The sequence below is a fragment of the Brachyistius frenatus genome, unplaced genomic scaffold (genome assembly GCF_029030835.1).
Source record: "Brachyistius frenatus isolate BFR_SWC_R1_liver_20210118 unplaced genomic scaffold, ASM2903083v1 Contig_31, whole genome shotgun sequence".
NCBI classification, from domain to species: domain Eukaryota; kingdom Metazoa; phylum Chordata; class Actinopteri; family Embiotocidae; genus Brachyistius; species Brachyistius frenatus.
Genome location: NW_027210630.1, coordinates 1,811,704 through 1,828,902, shown reverse-complemented (window position 1 = coordinate 1,828,902; position 17,199 = coordinate 1,811,704). Strand labels below are relative to the sequence as shown.

The 17,199-nt window shown below is 41.6% G+C and overlaps 1 protein-coding gene across 1 annotated transcript; it reads right to left on the bottom strand.

The window, feature by feature from the left end:
- Positions 1-1,683: 1,683 nt before the first annotated feature.
- Positions 1,684-16,487, bottom strand: LOC138621639 (glutamine--fructose-6-phosphate aminotransferase [isomerizing] 1). Its single transcript, XM_069699832.1, has 19 exons — positions 16,439-16,487; positions 14,418-14,525; positions 13,809-13,916; positions 13,548-13,673; positions 13,362-13,420; positions 13,143-13,277; positions 12,993-13,054; positions 12,704-12,783; positions 12,512-12,620; positions 12,208-12,371; positions 10,401-10,496; positions 9,910-10,007; positions 9,561-9,681; positions 9,054-9,211; positions 6,782-6,896; positions 6,217-6,344; positions 5,656-5,823; positions 4,857-5,018; positions 1,684-3,712 (listed from the first exon to the last, which is right to left on the bottom strand). The coding sequence occupies exons 1-19, from the start codon at positions 16,443-16,445 to the stop codon at positions 3,668-3,670; spliced, it is 2,049 nt and encodes a 682-aa protein (XP_069555933.1). The 5' UTR covers positions 16,446-16,487; the 3' UTR covers positions 1,684-3,667.
- Positions 16,488-17,199: the final 712 nt, after the last annotated feature.

Sequence of the window (17,199 nt, the reverse complement as noted above, 5' to 3'; positions counted from 1 at the left end):
GTTCAGCACTATATATTTTTTCCTTGAGGCTCTGAAGGCCATGGTGGAGGCCAAGTATGAGTCAGGTAAGGAGAAGGCTAAGGCTAAAGTGGAAAAGGTGGCTGCTGTTAGCCTTACTTCGGACATGTAGACATCCACAAAACCAAAAACTGTTGAGAAACTGTTATTTCTGAATAAAAATGAATAAAATGTCCCCTGTCCTGTACATCATTGTCCAAGTTACACAAGCATATTCAGTCCCCTCTTCCTAGTTCCACAAGCACTTCCACTGTCCTCTGCCTGCTTAAGCCCATGACATTTTCCTAAAGTGACAGAAAAACATTATTACACAACCTGCCATATCATATGATACTACCATTTTGGGAAAATGTACACACACAGAATACATTCAAAAGATATTTTATTATGCACATATGTGATAATTTATGTACAGAAATTATTTGGTCATACATTTTTGTAATTCATAGTCATTCCCAACAGCCATAACAGACACAAACATTCAATGCATCACATGTGGTTCAGATACAGCTGCCTGTCATTATACACTTGGCCAGTAGGTGGTTTCGTGTGTACATGAAGCTTCGAGTAATGAACCCTTTCTCGAACCAATTGGCTGAAGTGGTTCGATGCCTCATGAGGCTTCATCTCACCATCACTACTGGTTACTAAACTGAAAGGTTTCAGGTTGCTTACTTTGTACTTAGCACTGATTCACCCAATTCAGATTCCTGGTTTTGGTTTCTGGAGTCATCATTAATGTTCAGACCAGTGCTTTTCCTACTAACAACTAATTACTGCAGGCAAAGGCCTGGATCAGAATCCACTCTCCTTAACGGAGTTAATGATTTATTTGGCAAAACTGTGCTCACACCGGTTAGCTGCATCAATTAAGGTGTCAATAGAAACAGCACCTGTTGGTAGTTATTCAATCTGACTCAGCACACCCGGATTAAAGCTGCTGTGATGCTTTGGTTTGGACAGACTTGTGAACCTGGCTGCTGCACAGATGTCAGATGTTACAGATGTTACCTGAAATGCTTCGCATGATGCTCTTTTTCAATGAAAAACTGCCAACACTGTTCCTCATGGTCAGCGGATGGAGGCTGTTCTTGTTAAGAGCCTGGAATTACTCTTCAGCTGCATGTGAAGCTGTTGTTGTGGTTACTGTGTGCAATGAAATCCTGCTGAAAACTGCATTTGCTTTCACTAAGAGCTTTGCTTGTTACCTTTCAGTCATGCTGAGGCTGAACGCATTCCTCAGGCTGACGCTGACAGGTGTGCTCTTCTCACGAGAGGACTTGGACCAACATGGACGCTCGAGCTGCTCCACCTGGCCTTCATCACATACCCTCAGGAACAGCTGCTCTCGTCGTTGCTGTGGAAAAAGGGGATTTGTAAAGTGGTTAAAGGTAGTGCTGCGTGTCGTGCCTGCAGTGTGCCGACACTCCCGGTCTGCTTGTGTGATCATCTTGGCCCTTGTCAATGTGGCACTATCAGTCCTGTCAACTCTGTGCAGTAACTTCAGACCCAGTGTCTCCGCCATTATGACTTTATGTGGATGCACCAGACCATTTGTGTCAATCTTTCAGGCACTTCACAATCTTGGCAATCTGTTGTCCTTTTAAGCAGCATTTCTCCTGTACCTGAACACTTTGTATATAATGCACATAAACAAAACAAACCAATGACTTTAACTTTTAATATGAATCCAAATGTATGTGTACAACTGGATTTCTACCTGTTTATTCAAATAAAATTATTGTTACATATGTTTCATCAAGCCCATTATTTGGCATTGTAGATATTTTAGGATGAAGAAGCATGCACATCCTGAATCACTGCACCTGAGACAGTTCAAAAGAGAAGTATTTGACACTTTATTGCATCAGTTCCACTAATAAATAGTACCCCACTCCCTCAGTAACGCTATAGCTTCCAACAGATGGTGCTCAGATTCAGGGCAGTGTCCTTTTGTCAATGCATCCAGTCAAGAAATCTAAATTTGCAAATGTACGAGGGTTACAAAAGTACCTGTAACAACATTGTCCAGTTTTCACACCTGTTCACTGGCTCAGGGAAAGCTCAATGTCGGAAAAAAAAGTTAAGGCTTGATTGCAAAAGCAAGATAAATATATTCAAACCTAAAATATGCGATTGAGTTAAAAAAAAAAAAAAAAAAGCAGCTCTAATATCTCTTGAGACTATTTCCTTGGCTTTTGAATAAAAGACATCTAGGACCACAGTCTCACAGCTGGCAACTGACTTTCTACGCAAGTAAGCATCTACAGTGTGACATATTTCCATGTGACCGTGTATATATCCCTGTTGGGCCTCAAAATGACTTAATACCACACAATCAACCAGCATCAGTACATGTTTAGCTACAAAACAACATTGGATGAACACAACATATGTTTTGGTTTACAACTGTCAAAGCCATTGGAGATATTTGTTTTTTTTTGGTTTGACACATTTCAAATGACAGTAACATTCACTTTTCAAACAAGAGTAACTTCAATGATTTCAAATTCCTTTTTTTTTTTTTAAAAGGAAAATAAAACAAGATTAATTAAAGCAATAAACACACTACAAATGGTCCCAATATTGCAACTGCAGGAGTCATGGTGGCATGGTCTGTGCTGGCAACTGTGTGCAACTTCTACTTCAGGTTAGTCAATTTATCTCACTTCAGTTTATAATTTCAATGTAAACTGGACACCAGAAATAAGCACAAAGTCAAGAGCAGTCAGCATTAGAATTGTACAAATTGTACACGGAGAGCATCAACAGTATGAGCATCACGAGCAGAAAACAGTAAAAGAAGGTGCTAAAGTCTCTGGTAATTCAGTAAACGAAGCTTATTCTCGTTGACCAACACCAGAGTTTGAAATCCCCAAAACATTAAGTTTACATACAAGAACAAGCATTTGTAACATACTCAAGAAGATTTTACACAGTAGTGTATTCACAAGCTTTTTTTGTGATCTCACTTCTGATGCTGCTCCTGCATTTCGCTACAAGTCCTCAGAAGAAAGTCCAAGAAGGGAACCGAGTCAAAACTGGAAAACTGCCCTGCAATTATGAAGAAGCGATGACCTGTGGCTTGGAATGATTCAAGACTGTGGTTTACTTCAACTGTGGAGTAAAGACACTTCAAATGATGAGCTGCCAAAGAAAAATATCCTAACTAACCTACAAATCATTACACTAAAAGAGAAAAAGCCTAACTGTCTGTCAGCAGCTTCAATACCAGCTCCCAGAGAGACCAATCTGCACAAACAAACACAGAGGGCTTGCTCACAAGTTTTGAGCACAAATGTGAATAAACCCAGTTGGTCGCCGTCAGTTGCTACAAATTCGCCAACCTGAAGAAACAGCGTGATGAAGAAATGCCAGTGCCAGCCCAGCCCGTGCCACCACATACGAAACAACTTCTAAGAACAATATGAAAATGACACCAAATGTTTCTGAGAAAATAGACAGTGAGATACAGATAACATGCAACGGTGAGATACACGACTGTTGAGTAAAAGATTGCATTAAAAAGAGCCACGACACAAGCCACATAAACAGGACACGGTCTTCTCTTGGTTTCTTCATACACGCTGCCTTGGTGTCTGTATGTGTGTCTGCCAGGCGTTTGTTGTTAAGTGATGATTGGTGCACTTCACTCTACTGTCACAGACTTGGCCAAGTTCCTTGGGCAATCAACCTGTATTTAAATAGAAGAGCTCATTTACAACATGAGAAACAAAAGACATAAATGGACAGCAAGTAGGAGAGGATGTCGGCTGTTAACTGCTGTCAATCATACAAGTTCAATTTACCAAAATCTTGACAAAAACAAACATTAATGTGCGAGGTAGTGATATGGCAGCTTGTCCCCTGTAATTCCCTGTAACTCCTGTAATTCCCAAATCCCTGGCCAGAATGCATGTCATCCCTTAACTGCACTTGAACAAATTTACAAAAAACAACAACAAAAACAAAATCAGGGTAGTTGTGTGATGGAGCTGTGTGCTCATGAATGTTTGCCTCAACAAGGCTGCCATGTAAGGATATCTGTGAAGTGCTTTAAAAGCAGAAACAACACTGATTACATTTACATGGTGTCCCTGAGTTAAGCTGTTTACTTTTGACTTTCTGCAATACAGCAAAAAATAGGCTAAATAGGAAATGACCTCTACAAGTAGACAGAAAAAAACCACACAAATAAGAGCAGTACACTGTGTGCTTTCCTTTGCTGACAGGGTCTCAATTTACCATTAAAAATAAACTAATGAACAGCCTTACTTTCTACACAGAGGGAGGTGTTTACATGTCATTGTAATTCTTTCAATGTAGTAGGGGTCACCGCCAGTGTCACTATCGCCACAGTGTTTGGAGCTTGGAAGTTTGCATCCTTCATAAAGTGGGTTACCTGTTTAAGTGAGTTGGGAACACTATGACCTGCACATGTAAACACTGCATGTTTAGTTCTGGCAGTGGTTCTTCAGTGAATCTGCCTACAGAGCAGTCCAGAGATACACTGCCAGACGATCAGTTACACGAAGATTATATTAACACTGAGTGTAAAAACACATGTGCTTTATATTGTGCTGCAGAATCTTTTGGACAGTTCACCTCTACATGTCAAAATTCTCCTCAAATTGATCAGCTTTCCTTTATGAACCTCCATACTTGTACTTTCCCTTTGATTTACACAGAAAACAGTATGTAAACGCTCACATATTGGTGACAGTGAAAGTTAGAATGATGACTGCAGATGAGTGAGATGAAGTATTTGGAAAGTGATATTACACTTTTTGTGTCTTCAGTGACAGATGCTATAAGTAAGGTGAAGGGACAGTGCTTACGTCGAAACCTCGGAGGACAGCCAGGTGGAAGGACAGCAGCTGCAGAGGGATGACGCTCAGGATGCCCTGCAGGCAGTCCACACAGTGAGGCACTTTGATGGTGCGGCAGGAGTTTTTGACGGTCTCGTAATCGTCTTTGTCACAGATCACAATGGGACGGCCCTGTAAATCAAACAAGCCTCTTTAAATGTTACCTGGATAGGACTCGCAAAAAGCTGAATCTCAAATAAGCTACCCGTGTTTTTTCCCCTCAGTTGATTTTCACACCTCCTGAACCGCCATCTGCTGCAGATTACTGGCAGCGATGATGTCACGCTGCACCAACCCCTCCCATGTATTTACAGAGGTGAAGGGGATCAGAGGTGCAACACAGACAGGACTGTGAAAATGAACCTAACATGCAAAATGTGCTTTGGTCACCAAATGTTCATCATGTTTAAAAGTCAACATTCAAATACTGTCTTATAGGTCTGAACTTCACATGTTCTGGTTCAAAATCACAGTTCTAAAAAACAGTCCGTTTCAATAATATAATGTACGTTTGTATAGCATCCGATTCATTTTTGATGTCGAAAAGTGTGTTTCTTGAGCATTTAAATGAGCGAATAAACAATCTGCAAGGTTAATCACGTCAGAATGGATTATAATATTAGGGGGAAAAACAAACATAATCGCACAATATCATTTCTCTTTATCAAATACCCTCTTAAACATTTTTGCTTCAGTGTTTCCTACAAATATTAATGTCTGGGATATATATCTATATAGGTATATCTATATAGAGATATATAGGTCTTACCTGGCGGGCAACAACTTGCTGCAGGGCGTTCTGACATTTGGTGTAGGTGTGATCTCTCATGATGATCATGATAACCGGCATGAGTTTGTCCACCAGTGCCAGTGGACCGTGTTTCAGCTCACCAGCCAGGATGCCCTCTGAATGCATGTATGTGATTTCCTTTATTTTCTACAGAAGATGAAAAAAACACCCGCAAATTAATCAAGCAAATCTAATCTCACAATGTAGTCATTATGGCTTAAATTTCCAAACATAAAATCTAGCTTATAACAATAGTTTTCTAAGACTTGATTTTGTACAGCGTTTTATAATTCAAAGGAGGAGGGACTTGTGCAGTCAGAGAAAATTATCTGTAACATAACAGAAAGCCAACTGTTATGGCAACACATTCTCATATTAGAAAAAGTAAAAAATAAAAATAAAAAATAAAAAGTTATGCTGTCTTTGTCACCAATATTACTTCAGCAACATAAAGATGTGCAAATTAAGAGCAGTTTTAAAAGGTTCTCATATCTAAGAGGAAAACAAACAAATAGACGAGCTGTGGTTGTATTTGCTCACCAGTGCTCCCTCCAGGCAGGTAGCGTAATGGTAGCCTCTTCCCATGATCAGTACACTCTTCTGCTGGTACAGCTCTGTTGCCAACTTCTGGATTTCATCATCCAAACCGAGGACCTCCTTAATCAGATCTAACAGACATGAGAGAAAACCCATATTGACTCTTTTGATTGATTGATTAAAAAAAAACAATACCATGCATGATCTTTAATAAAATACTGAGTCAATATACTGCTGCTGTCACATGCCAGAACCTGGAGTGGGAAGGGAGTGTCAGAGTAGACCAGACATTCCTCATTGGTTTACCATTAAAGATATGCCATCATGTGCTTTAGATCTAGAAAAACATGCAATGACCCACAGCCAGTCTTCCCTCTGCTTCTTTCCCCTCCCTCTCCCTCTGATCCCCTTCCCATCACTTAGCTTCCTCCTCCATGAGGCTTGTTTGAAAAATTAAAGGAAAAAGAAATAGGCTCTGGATGTATCAGAGCTGGTATTTCATACATTTTAACCTCACGTGGGGTCAGGACAGTGAGGGCTGAATCTGAACACTGATGGCTTGATTTACCTGGAAGCACTCCCAGGCCCTGGATTATCTCACGGCGTCTGGGCTGCATGGAGATCCTGTCATCGCACATCAGGAGTGCAAACATGATCAGGGCGACAAACTGACTGGTGTAGGCCTGCAGAGCAAAAAGTCAGAAAAGCAGAGTACGTGTTATTACCTATGCCACTATATCAGAGGTGGGGGTGTGAAATGTTTGTCATTACTTCTCCGATCCTCTGAATAATGAAGAGAAGAGCTGTTCCATGATGAGTGCATGAAGGTAGAACTTCACAGTCCACTTTGCAGTGAAATATGTGACTTTATTTCTAACTGTATGGTTATTTTCCTATTTTTCAGCACAATAATGAACTCAAGGACCAGCAACCAGATCCTGGCTTGAGCCTTTCAGCACAGTTCGTGAAGCTCTGTGCTTCTCATCCCTGTGTTTTGATAGTGGACTTTGTCTCCAGCTGATAATTTGCACCAGATGAGAGACGGAGGGAGAGCTGGGTTTTACTACATGCCGAGCAGCATTAAAATGCATGCAGCGGAGCTCGGTCAAGCTGGTGCTGCTCATCCTGAAAAGCACGGGCGAACACAGAGCATCAGATTAAAGAGCACACTCTCGGATCATTCTGGAAATGTCACTGCTCATAACCTCCGCACATCTGAGACTCCACACCCGCCGTCATCACCGCCCACTCCCTCTCTCTTCCTTCAACTCCGAGCACGCTTGGAGACCTTCCACGCCCATTTGAGTCGGGCGAAGTCACTTCACAGGACCCTCTGGACCCAGAAATGACAATGTGTAGGGCCAAGAAAATAGCTCTAAAAACCCTACACTGTTTTTTCCCCCTGACAGCACACAAACCACAGCCCTCAGAAGTCTGACAGTCCCTGCTGTCAGCTCAGATGTGGCAACATGTTTAATCCACAGTAAACTGTGTTTAGTGTGACCAACTTTCCTTGCTTTTCATGCAAACCCTACCAAATGTCTCCTTAAAAATATTATCTTTACTCCTAAGTAGTTAACTAAAAAACAAACTTGTGACCCTGAAAGTTCGATACTATTAAATAATTCATCAAGCCATCTTCTTCCATTTACTGCCTGTTGACCTGCCAGAAGCATTTTCCTCATGATAGCATCAAAGTACTTTGACTTTGAGTCTCAACTTATGAATATGACTACATGGATCGGAAAAAGCGCTTTTCCTTTCTCCCTTTTCCAGTTAACTAAAGAAATTCGAATTAGCATGAAACAGAGACAGCAGAGACCAAATAGATGAATTAGGAGACATTCAGCAGTTGGGTGCGATACATGTTCTCCAGCGAGTTGATGAGCTTGGTTGTAAAAGTGCAGCATTTGGTTGAGGTGGGTGTGTGGCCCAGTCAGCCAAGCAGTAAATGATGGCGTCTCTGAGGCGTGCTCTGGGACTTTGGAGCAGCACAAGAGTCACTGAGCCAAGCCCGAGTGCTGGGGCAGGGAAGGACCTGCTCCCCTCTCTGTCTCTTTCTATGCTGACTAGCAAAGGCTGGAGCCTTAGCTGGAGTCCCAGCAGGCAAACCCCTTTGGTTACGAGCCTGAAAAGGGGAAGAGGCTCAAAAACCAAGTGTCTGAACTTTACACGAGTCAAGATGAGAATATCAGGCTTCTTCGACTCCCTGTGGGATCAGAGGGGAGGACAGAGTCGGCTTCCAAAAGGCAGGACACGACTCGCGATGGAGTTTTCATCTGGGTCTTATTCAGTGTCAGTTGAGTTTATTTATGAAATAATGCAACAACTTGGTGTACAGTTGCTTCATACAGAGTATCGAAAGGTAAATTCCTCCAAAATAAAGAAATCCTTTGTTTCTTAAAACAGGTGCCATGTACCTTTGTTGTGAGGTACACCTCTTACCTCAGAGGAAAATATTGAAGTTTTCACAGACACGTGCTGAAAAATGCACATTGTTTTTCTCAATTGGCTAATAAACATCCACTCGAGCTGTCAACAACTGCTCTGTCTAGTCTAACAATAACTGACAAACATTTTTTAGCGAAGGGTAAGACAATTTTAGCGAGGTATTACCAGACCCAAATTCACTGCATGATTATATGGATCCAGCCCCCTCCACTGAAGATTGTTTCCAGTCGTTGCATTCAAATGGGCGTAAAACTCGGGTTTCAGAACAAGTGGAGCAGCTTTTAACCAATTGGCACTAACTGCTGATTGCTGATCAGTCTGCCCTTCAGACTGAGCCACACTCATGAGGGCTATAAGAGTAAATCCGAGCCGCGGTTGTCATGGTTTACCTTGGTGCTGGCCACGCCGATCTCTGGCCCGGCATTGATGTGGACGCCGCAGTCAGTCTCCCTGGAGATGGAGCTGCCCACCGTGTTGGTGATTCCCACAGTCAGAGCCCCCCTCTCCTTGCAGTAGCGAAGGGCCATAAGGCTGTCAGCGGTCTCCCCTGCAGGGTTGGCAGAAATAGAAAACATAACAGTTTATGTACTGTAATAATTGACACAGTAAAAATTATGCCGATTTATTAGTTTGTGAGGAAATTGTTTTTGAACCATGTGGGAATCTGATTTGACAGTTTTGAAACCACAATCTCTTCCCCCCCCCAAAATATCAGACCCCAAAAGATGACAAAATCAAACATTATAAAGGCTACAAATAGAGAAAATTCAGCTGTACAGCAGAACAATTTGCTAAAAATCTGCAGAGCACAGAGAAAGTGACTGGTCTGAATGGAAGGTCAAGTACAAATGGGGAATGTGCAGTAGATTAAGTCCAGATTGCACCGGTCTCCACACCTGACTGGCTGATAAAGAAGCAGACATCGTCTCGGAAGACGGGCGTGTTCCTGTCCAGGAAGTCGCTGGCCAGCTCCACCATGACAGGCAGCTCGGTTAGCTCCTCCAGCACCTGCCTGGTCTGGGGAAGCAACAGAGGACAGCTCAGCCTCATTCTGTTAAAACGAGCCGGTCGAGCTCAGAGCAGAGAATGAGCCTGGACACAAACCTCGTACCCGAGTCCACAACACAGACAACACATTTCCCATTAGTCTCATAGATTCAATGTGGATAGCAGAACAGACAGATGACAGAATATGTGAATTTACACCAAAGAAGAAAAGCTGGTTGGTTAAAGGCGATTACTCACTGCTACTCCAGCGTGGTAGCTGGTGCCACATGCAATAAGGATAAGTCGGCGACACCTCTGAATCTCTTTGATGTGGTCCTTCAGTCCACCCAATGTCACTGAAAAGTAACCCAAACAGCTAATGCATCATTCTGCTCCATTATTTTCCACCTCATTCATAAAAAAGCCACAAAGATCTCAGGAGAGCACATCTGCAGGTTTAGCTTTATTAAATCTGCGTAACTCACAATGAGAAAAAAGTCATTATTACAACTGCAGCTGTGCTTGTTTTAAAACTCCCTTTATTATGGAATGGAATGATATGTATGCAGGGAAACTAAGGAAGGAAAACCTAAACTAAATGTAGTTGCACGTGTACTTGGGCAAAGTTACAGCATCTGTTTAAACTTTCAGAAGCAATTTTAAGCTTGGCAATCATCGAGTAATGACGATGTAAAATGAGGTATTACATCAATGCTCCACTGAGGAAATGAATAAGTGACCTCTCTGACCTGTGTTGTTCTCAAAGCTGATTCTCCCTCTCATGGTGTTCACCACAGACTCTGGTTGCTCAAAGATCTCCTTCTGCATGAAGGAGCTGTAGTTGCCTGTGATGGAGAGAATCAGATGTCAGGGGAACATTTGCAACCCTAATAAAAAAGAAAAAGAAAAAAAAAAAAAAAAAAAAGAAGCACTCTTAGCACACGCCTGTTAAGCACGCGGTGAGACTTTTTATAAAGTGTGAGCACACATGAGGTCGTCTGAAAAAGGTCTTGTTGACACACAAACTCCTTAAAATGTAAGCCACAGCCTCCTGCAGGAGCAAGAGCTTTTTGCTGCTTTAGTAACATATTTGAAACCACAAGTTAAGTTATCCCTGAATTAAATAAAACAAACATGAGACGTCAGGGAGATATTGGTTTTCACCATCAATAACAAACTGTCAGAGCGAAAAATGCAAGGGTTTTTAAGCCGGCCCTCTGACAGCAATTTGGGTCATGCAAATGAGGTTATTCAGCAGAAAGGCTCCAAAAAATGAGACGGAGGAGAGAGGCTGAGTAATGACAGGACCACAAAGGAATGTCGAGTGCAGCCAACATCAGTTTACCTCTGCCCTCTGCTGGACTACTAAGGAACAGTGAGTGGAAAAGAGGGACATAAAACATATTCAGAGTTATAATGAATAAAGTAATGCTGTGGTGACACATTTTTTTTATTGTGTTGGCTCTGTACACACATTGGATTTGGCATCAAGCAACTGCGTTAACATCCATATTGGGTGAACAGTGCAAGGCACCGCACCCTTTTTATACTCAATTACTCCATTTTAGGATTTAGTAGCCGAATGATGGAAACAATTTTTAATTTGGCCAATACATTTAAGCCCCATTTTACAGCGGAAACAATTTGAATAATTGATGAGTTGATTATAAGAACTTTTTTTTTTTTTTTTACCATTTTCTGACATTTCTAACACCAAACAGCTCATTGATTAAACGCCTCAATTGGTTCCAGCTTCTCAAAAATAAAGATTTACCATCATACATGATAGTAATATTTTTTGATTTTTGAATGTCGGATAAAAAAAATGCAATTTGAAGACATTTTAAATTTGGGCAAGTTGTGATGGGCATTTCTTTCTAATGACTTTCTGACATTTCAGAGTGGTATGGAAAACGGATAATAAAAAGGCAGCCCTGATCCCCTTCACGGAACAGTTTAACTGTAGTGATCTTGGGAAATTCATTAATGCAACAATGTCAAATATTATGAATTAACTTTCTCATCTTTTGCAACAAGAAAGCAATTAGCTATAATTCTTAAAGTAGTCAACCCTTCCTTTTATTTGGGGCACTCTATAAAAAGAGCTGCTATTCCCACACTGTTCATCTGATGTAAATGTAACTGTACACTTTAACCTCATTAGGCTTCATTTAATTTCAAATCTTGTGTGCTAGAGTACAACGCTAAATCAACAAAAAGTACTTTAGTCTCAGACGACACACTGAGTGCACAATGTCAACTCAGGGAGGGAAGAGGAGGGTGAAAAGGTCCTGAACCTCAGGGGTCAGTGTAACAACAGTGACATCCCTGGAGGTGCAACTGATCCAGCAGGGTTGTAACATTTGGATGATGACAAGGATGCCATCAGGGCTGTACGCTAAAAGCCAGCTCAGCTATATAAGCAGCTGTTCACCTATTTTGACTTGCACAATAATACGAGAGTTCAAGACAATTTTAGAAGGCAGAGAAGAAATTATTTTTTTAGTAATGTAGGGTGGGGGGAAATCTTGACACAAAGGCTGACCCTTCACTCACCCTTCATGATCTGCTGTAGTTCCATCTGCAGGGTCTGGATGGCGCGGGCTGGGTAGTCTCCGGCCCTGCGCTTTATCCTGTGGATGGACAGCCGTCCCTCCACCACGGCAGCCACATCGTCGTCTTCCAGGAAGATCACCCGGTTTGTGTGCTCAATCACTGCGCTGGGGGAGAGACAGACCAGAATCCACATCAGACATTTGATTTATCCTTCAGAGGAAAGGCGCAGATAAACGGAGCATGAGTGAGGGACAATCTCTGTACGCTGTTAAAGGTCGATGCAAAGACACAGGTATCTGCTTACCTTGCATCAGAGGCAAAGTAGTACTCCACGGATTTCTCATCCACAGGGAACAGGCAGGTGTCCTGGTCCATTCTGGGTAGGGCAGTGCAGCTCTTCTTGTCTTTAGCAGCTGGGAAACAAACAAAACCGGGCCTCAGACACACTCATCTAATGACGTGGATAAATTTGGCTAAAAACAGAAATTATAACTACTGGATCGGTAGAGCACAGGAATATTGTCGGTGGACAGCTTGTAATCACTGCGCACTCCCATCAGCAGAGGACTTCCCCTCCTGCGCAAAACATAAAAGAGAATATCCTTCATGTTATACCACATCTTAACTGATGATTTCACAGTTTATGGACCTTTACACGCAGCGAAGAACAGCATGTGAAAAAGGTGAAATGATAGTTTGCATTTCAGGAACAGCAGCAACAAAAGCATTTACAAATCCAGCTGACAATACTTTTTGACATTTTGACAGCATCAGTGTGAGTGTACCTTGTGCCGACTGCCTCTCCGGGATAGTGGACACTCTTGAAGACGAGCGCAAAGGCTCCCTCCTGGCAAGTGAAAGAACAAACACGTCAGCCAAGCGCTTTCATCTCTTGATTACCTCGGTAGCTGTGGTGTGCATCGCCAGGTCCTTACCAGCTGCTGAGTCACACGTTCAACCAGTGTGGCAAAACTGATATCGTCATTCTCCCGGTTGTCGTACATGTACTTGACCAGCTTGGCGATGGTCTCCGTATCGGTCTCTGACTCAAACTCATAGCCTTTGCTCTCCTGTGGAGATGAAGTGAGAGAGTAAGTCCTGGCTATAACGCAGAGTGATGAAAAGCTGCCTTTTTATCAAAAATATTTGCTCACCAAGAACTTCCTCAGGTCTTTGTAGTTGGTGATGATTCCATTGTGAATGACTATGAACTCTGCAAAGCAGAAAGATGATCAAAAATGTGCACACAAGTCGACGAACTGTCCGAGCTGTTGTGATATACAGAGTTAAACTTTTAGCTGTGCAGAGTGTTTTAGTTTATTATCTTTATCAGAACTGACCATTGGTTTTGTCAGATCTGTGTGGATGACTGTTGACTGGGCTGGGTTCACCGTGGGTGGCCCAGCGGGTGTGAGCAATGCCGAGGTGAACATCGAACTCCACATCCAGGTCAATATCCTGCTGTTCTAAAGATCAAACAAACAGAGCACCAACACAGACCATGTTTAGTGTAACAACTGTGCCACAGTATAAAGGATGACAAATCAAGGCATCAATTAATCATCAATTCTTCTCAAGTGAACAAATTAATCTCGGCTTACTGTTGATCTCCTCATCAAGGACCTTCACTTTTCCACGTTGCTTGATCAGATTGATAGACTTGGCGTTTGTCTCCCAGTCCTTGCCGTTGCCCCCATCAATACCCACACCTGACAAAATCCAAAAGTAAGAAATCACATGAGAATTACGGGGATGAAGAGGCTTTAAGTATCAACAGGTTTAAAAGTATTATGGTGCTAAAATCACTATGCAAGTTTTGTCAAATTTTTTGTCTAATCATGGCATAACTCCTCCATTAGATTGTGCCCTACTCAACCAATGTGGGCAAAAATCCTCAAGATCTGAGTGAAAGCAAATGGACATCAGCGTAAATTAGCTCCATTAGTGGTGCAGTAAGTCTAACCGATAATAATGACTGTTTAATAATTCACAGTGAAGATCAGTTTAGCTTTGTGTTCATTAGAACTAAATAAAACATCAAGCGTGACCGTCAAGAGCGTTTTATGCTGCAATACTGTTGTACTGAACACTGCCAAACTATCCACAACTTCAGGTCGTTATCTGAATCGCTGCCCTACAAGGAGACACTGAGGAAAAGAGACCTCATGAAAACAGAGTCAGTGGTGATAAGCCTTTTCTGTTTTTCTCACCGGCTGAGTCGTAGCCTCTGTACTCCAGACGTTGCAGACCTTTGAGGAGAATCTCAAGGATCTCACGGCGAGTCCTTGGCACATGGTAGTTAAGATAGGCAAAGATTCCTGGACAGAGGGGGGCAATAAGAATTTCAGTCTTGCAATTGATTCAACGCTTTTTGCAAGTGGATTTTTAAATTTTTTTTTTATATATAACTACAACTAGATCGTACGGCTAAAATCAATATTACAAAACTGGGTTTTACAGTTATAATATGAATTAATGTCAGATATTCTGTGTTCTACTTAGTCTTTACATCAGATTAGACCTGCAACAATTAGTCAATTAATTGATCAGTTGATTGACAGAAAACTAATTCACAAACTATTTTTATTTTATCTTAAATGTGAAAATTTTCTGGTTCCTTTAGTCCTCTACGATAATAACCTGAATATCTTTTGGTCGCAACAAAACAGGACATTTTAAGCATTTTTCAGCTCATTTTTCTGACATTTAAAAGACCAGGCAGATAATTGATTAATTGAGAACATATCCAAAGGATTAAGCAACAACTCAGTAGGACAATAGCATTTCAAAACATAAAAACTCTGTAAAATATTGTGTACATCAGGTATATCAGACCTAATCGTGACAACAATGAATATGTCAAGGAGGCTGCTGAAACCAAGAAAAATGTAATTCAATTAATTCTTATTGAATAGTAACAAGCATTATTTGGCGATGTCGCTACCATTTAGGATTCAAAAGGCTGATGACCAATCCATGAGAAACCAGTCTTACTGGATAACTGGAAAAACAAATACTATTGTCTGACAGCAACACCTGCTTTGATACAATGGAGTGTAAATATAAACCTGGCGTTTCGCGAGATAACCTCTGGCCTGGGAATGTGGTGATGGGGTTTGGTGGGATGGGGGTCTCAAAATAACAACAAAGACCAAATCTAATCCAAAATGTTTCGGTTTTGTGTTTGTAAAACAATGTTTACATTGTAAACCAGACTGAGATTTGTTTGTGTATGATTCTTAAAACAATCTAAAGACTATGACAGTGTAGTAACTTCGATTTGAGCATTTTACTGACAACTTCCATAAATAATCAGGACTTCTTTTTTTCTTTTCTTTTTTTCCTGCAACAAATCTGGAATCCAGTCTATCAACTGACAACATGAATGGCCAAAGGGGAGCATGAAATACAGCTCTGTTTCCCAGCTGAGCAATGACATACATACAAATGTAGAGCGAGTTGGCAGAGCCTGGTTCAACTGAGCTTCCATTCAGAACAGCGAGTGATGGAGGGAGGCGGTGAGGGGCCGCAGAAAATACCACAAGACCCACCTTTACTTCATAAACAGGTTCACCAGGAGCGATGACTAAACCCGAGTAAGGTCGCATGTTACTTTGCTGGCAGATATTCAACAGAATAACCAACTAGTCTATCTCGTCTGATAGGTGTGCTCAGATTGTGCCGACAGTAAACAATGCAAGTTTGACGTCCGTTCAGTATGACAGCGATGCAGAAGTCAAACAGAGGGTACTTATAGATACGCTTTCATTTTAAACACTACAACAAAAAAACCCAAATATGAACGCAAGAACTGGTTAATGCTCTTCGATTAAAAGACTTGACAACGGTTAAGCTAATGGGAAGTTCTGCGATGAGCGTTTATGTCACCGCAGACCATGTTAGCTCTCCGGCGTTAGCCGTGGGGGGGAGGAGAGACGTCATGTTAATCTTACTTCCACAACGTAGCTGTCTTTTTTTAAACATCGTTTCTCGCAACTCGCAAATAAACGACAACAGTTTTATATTTAGCGAGCTAGCAGCATCCACAACATCGGCTCATGTTCGCTGAGGAAACTCAGGTTAGCCACCCCTGGCTAATACTAAGCCTTTAAGCTCGAACTAACAAAGCTTAGTAATATTTCGATTTGGGTTTATTTTCTGTTTTGGTAAACAGGGGACGACATACATGTCTCACCGATGAACGTGCGTGTATAATATCTTCGCTACTCACCACACATGTCTGCTGTTCGGTTGCCTCACAGCTACTAAGGAGGAGTCGGGTAGCTAGGAACGCCTGTCAACGAGCTTCGCCCCTCCTCCGAATCGGAGCCAACCGCCATCTTGCACGGCGCCCTCTGATTGGTCGAGCGGTCTGTCCGTCAGGTTGCGCCGACAATGACGTACGCACTCCTGACGTGGCATCAGGATATGATCCGGGCATTAGATCCTGCTGCTGCCGTTCACCTCACCTAGAATCAACATCGCTGCATAAGGACACTCACTGTGCTCTCCGCCAGCTGCTGTAGGATGTAAAGTCTGACAACACAACGACGGACTGTAACACATTCTGTATTTTCCAAAGTCATCAGTGCAACGCTGAAGGCGGGATTTTTTTTTTTTTTTAGAAATACTGAGGTATGACGTCCAAACTCCTCAAATCCTTGCAAAAATATGTAAATTATTCAGAGTATTTAAAAACAACTTTTCCTTTTACATTACAGGATTAATTTCAAATATCTTCTATATTATTCATTTTAAAGATATTTATTCTTTAATGAAATCACAATGTGCCATAAAAACATGTTATGAGTCCCACTGTTAGAGAACATGACCTCTGTGGTCTCAATGGTAGTTACCACCCTACTACAATGACATACCCGGTAACCCTCCCAAGTATTCCATTGTAATGACAGGCAATAAGTAACTGCAGTATTACAACATGGAAAATGACAAAAAATACTTCATTACAAATAATTAATGAATAGAATGACT

Coding starts and splice junctions, on each gene's coding strand:
- LOC138621639 (XM_069699832.1), bottom strand. Junction 5,824..6,216: donor CCTGCCTGGAGGGAGCACTG/GTGAGCAAATAC, acceptor CATCTTCTGTAG/AAAATAAAGGAAATCACATA. Junction 5,019..5,655: donor AGCAAGTTGTTGCCCGCCAG/GTAAGACCTATA, acceptor TTTGATTTACAG/GGCCGTCCCATTGTGATCTG.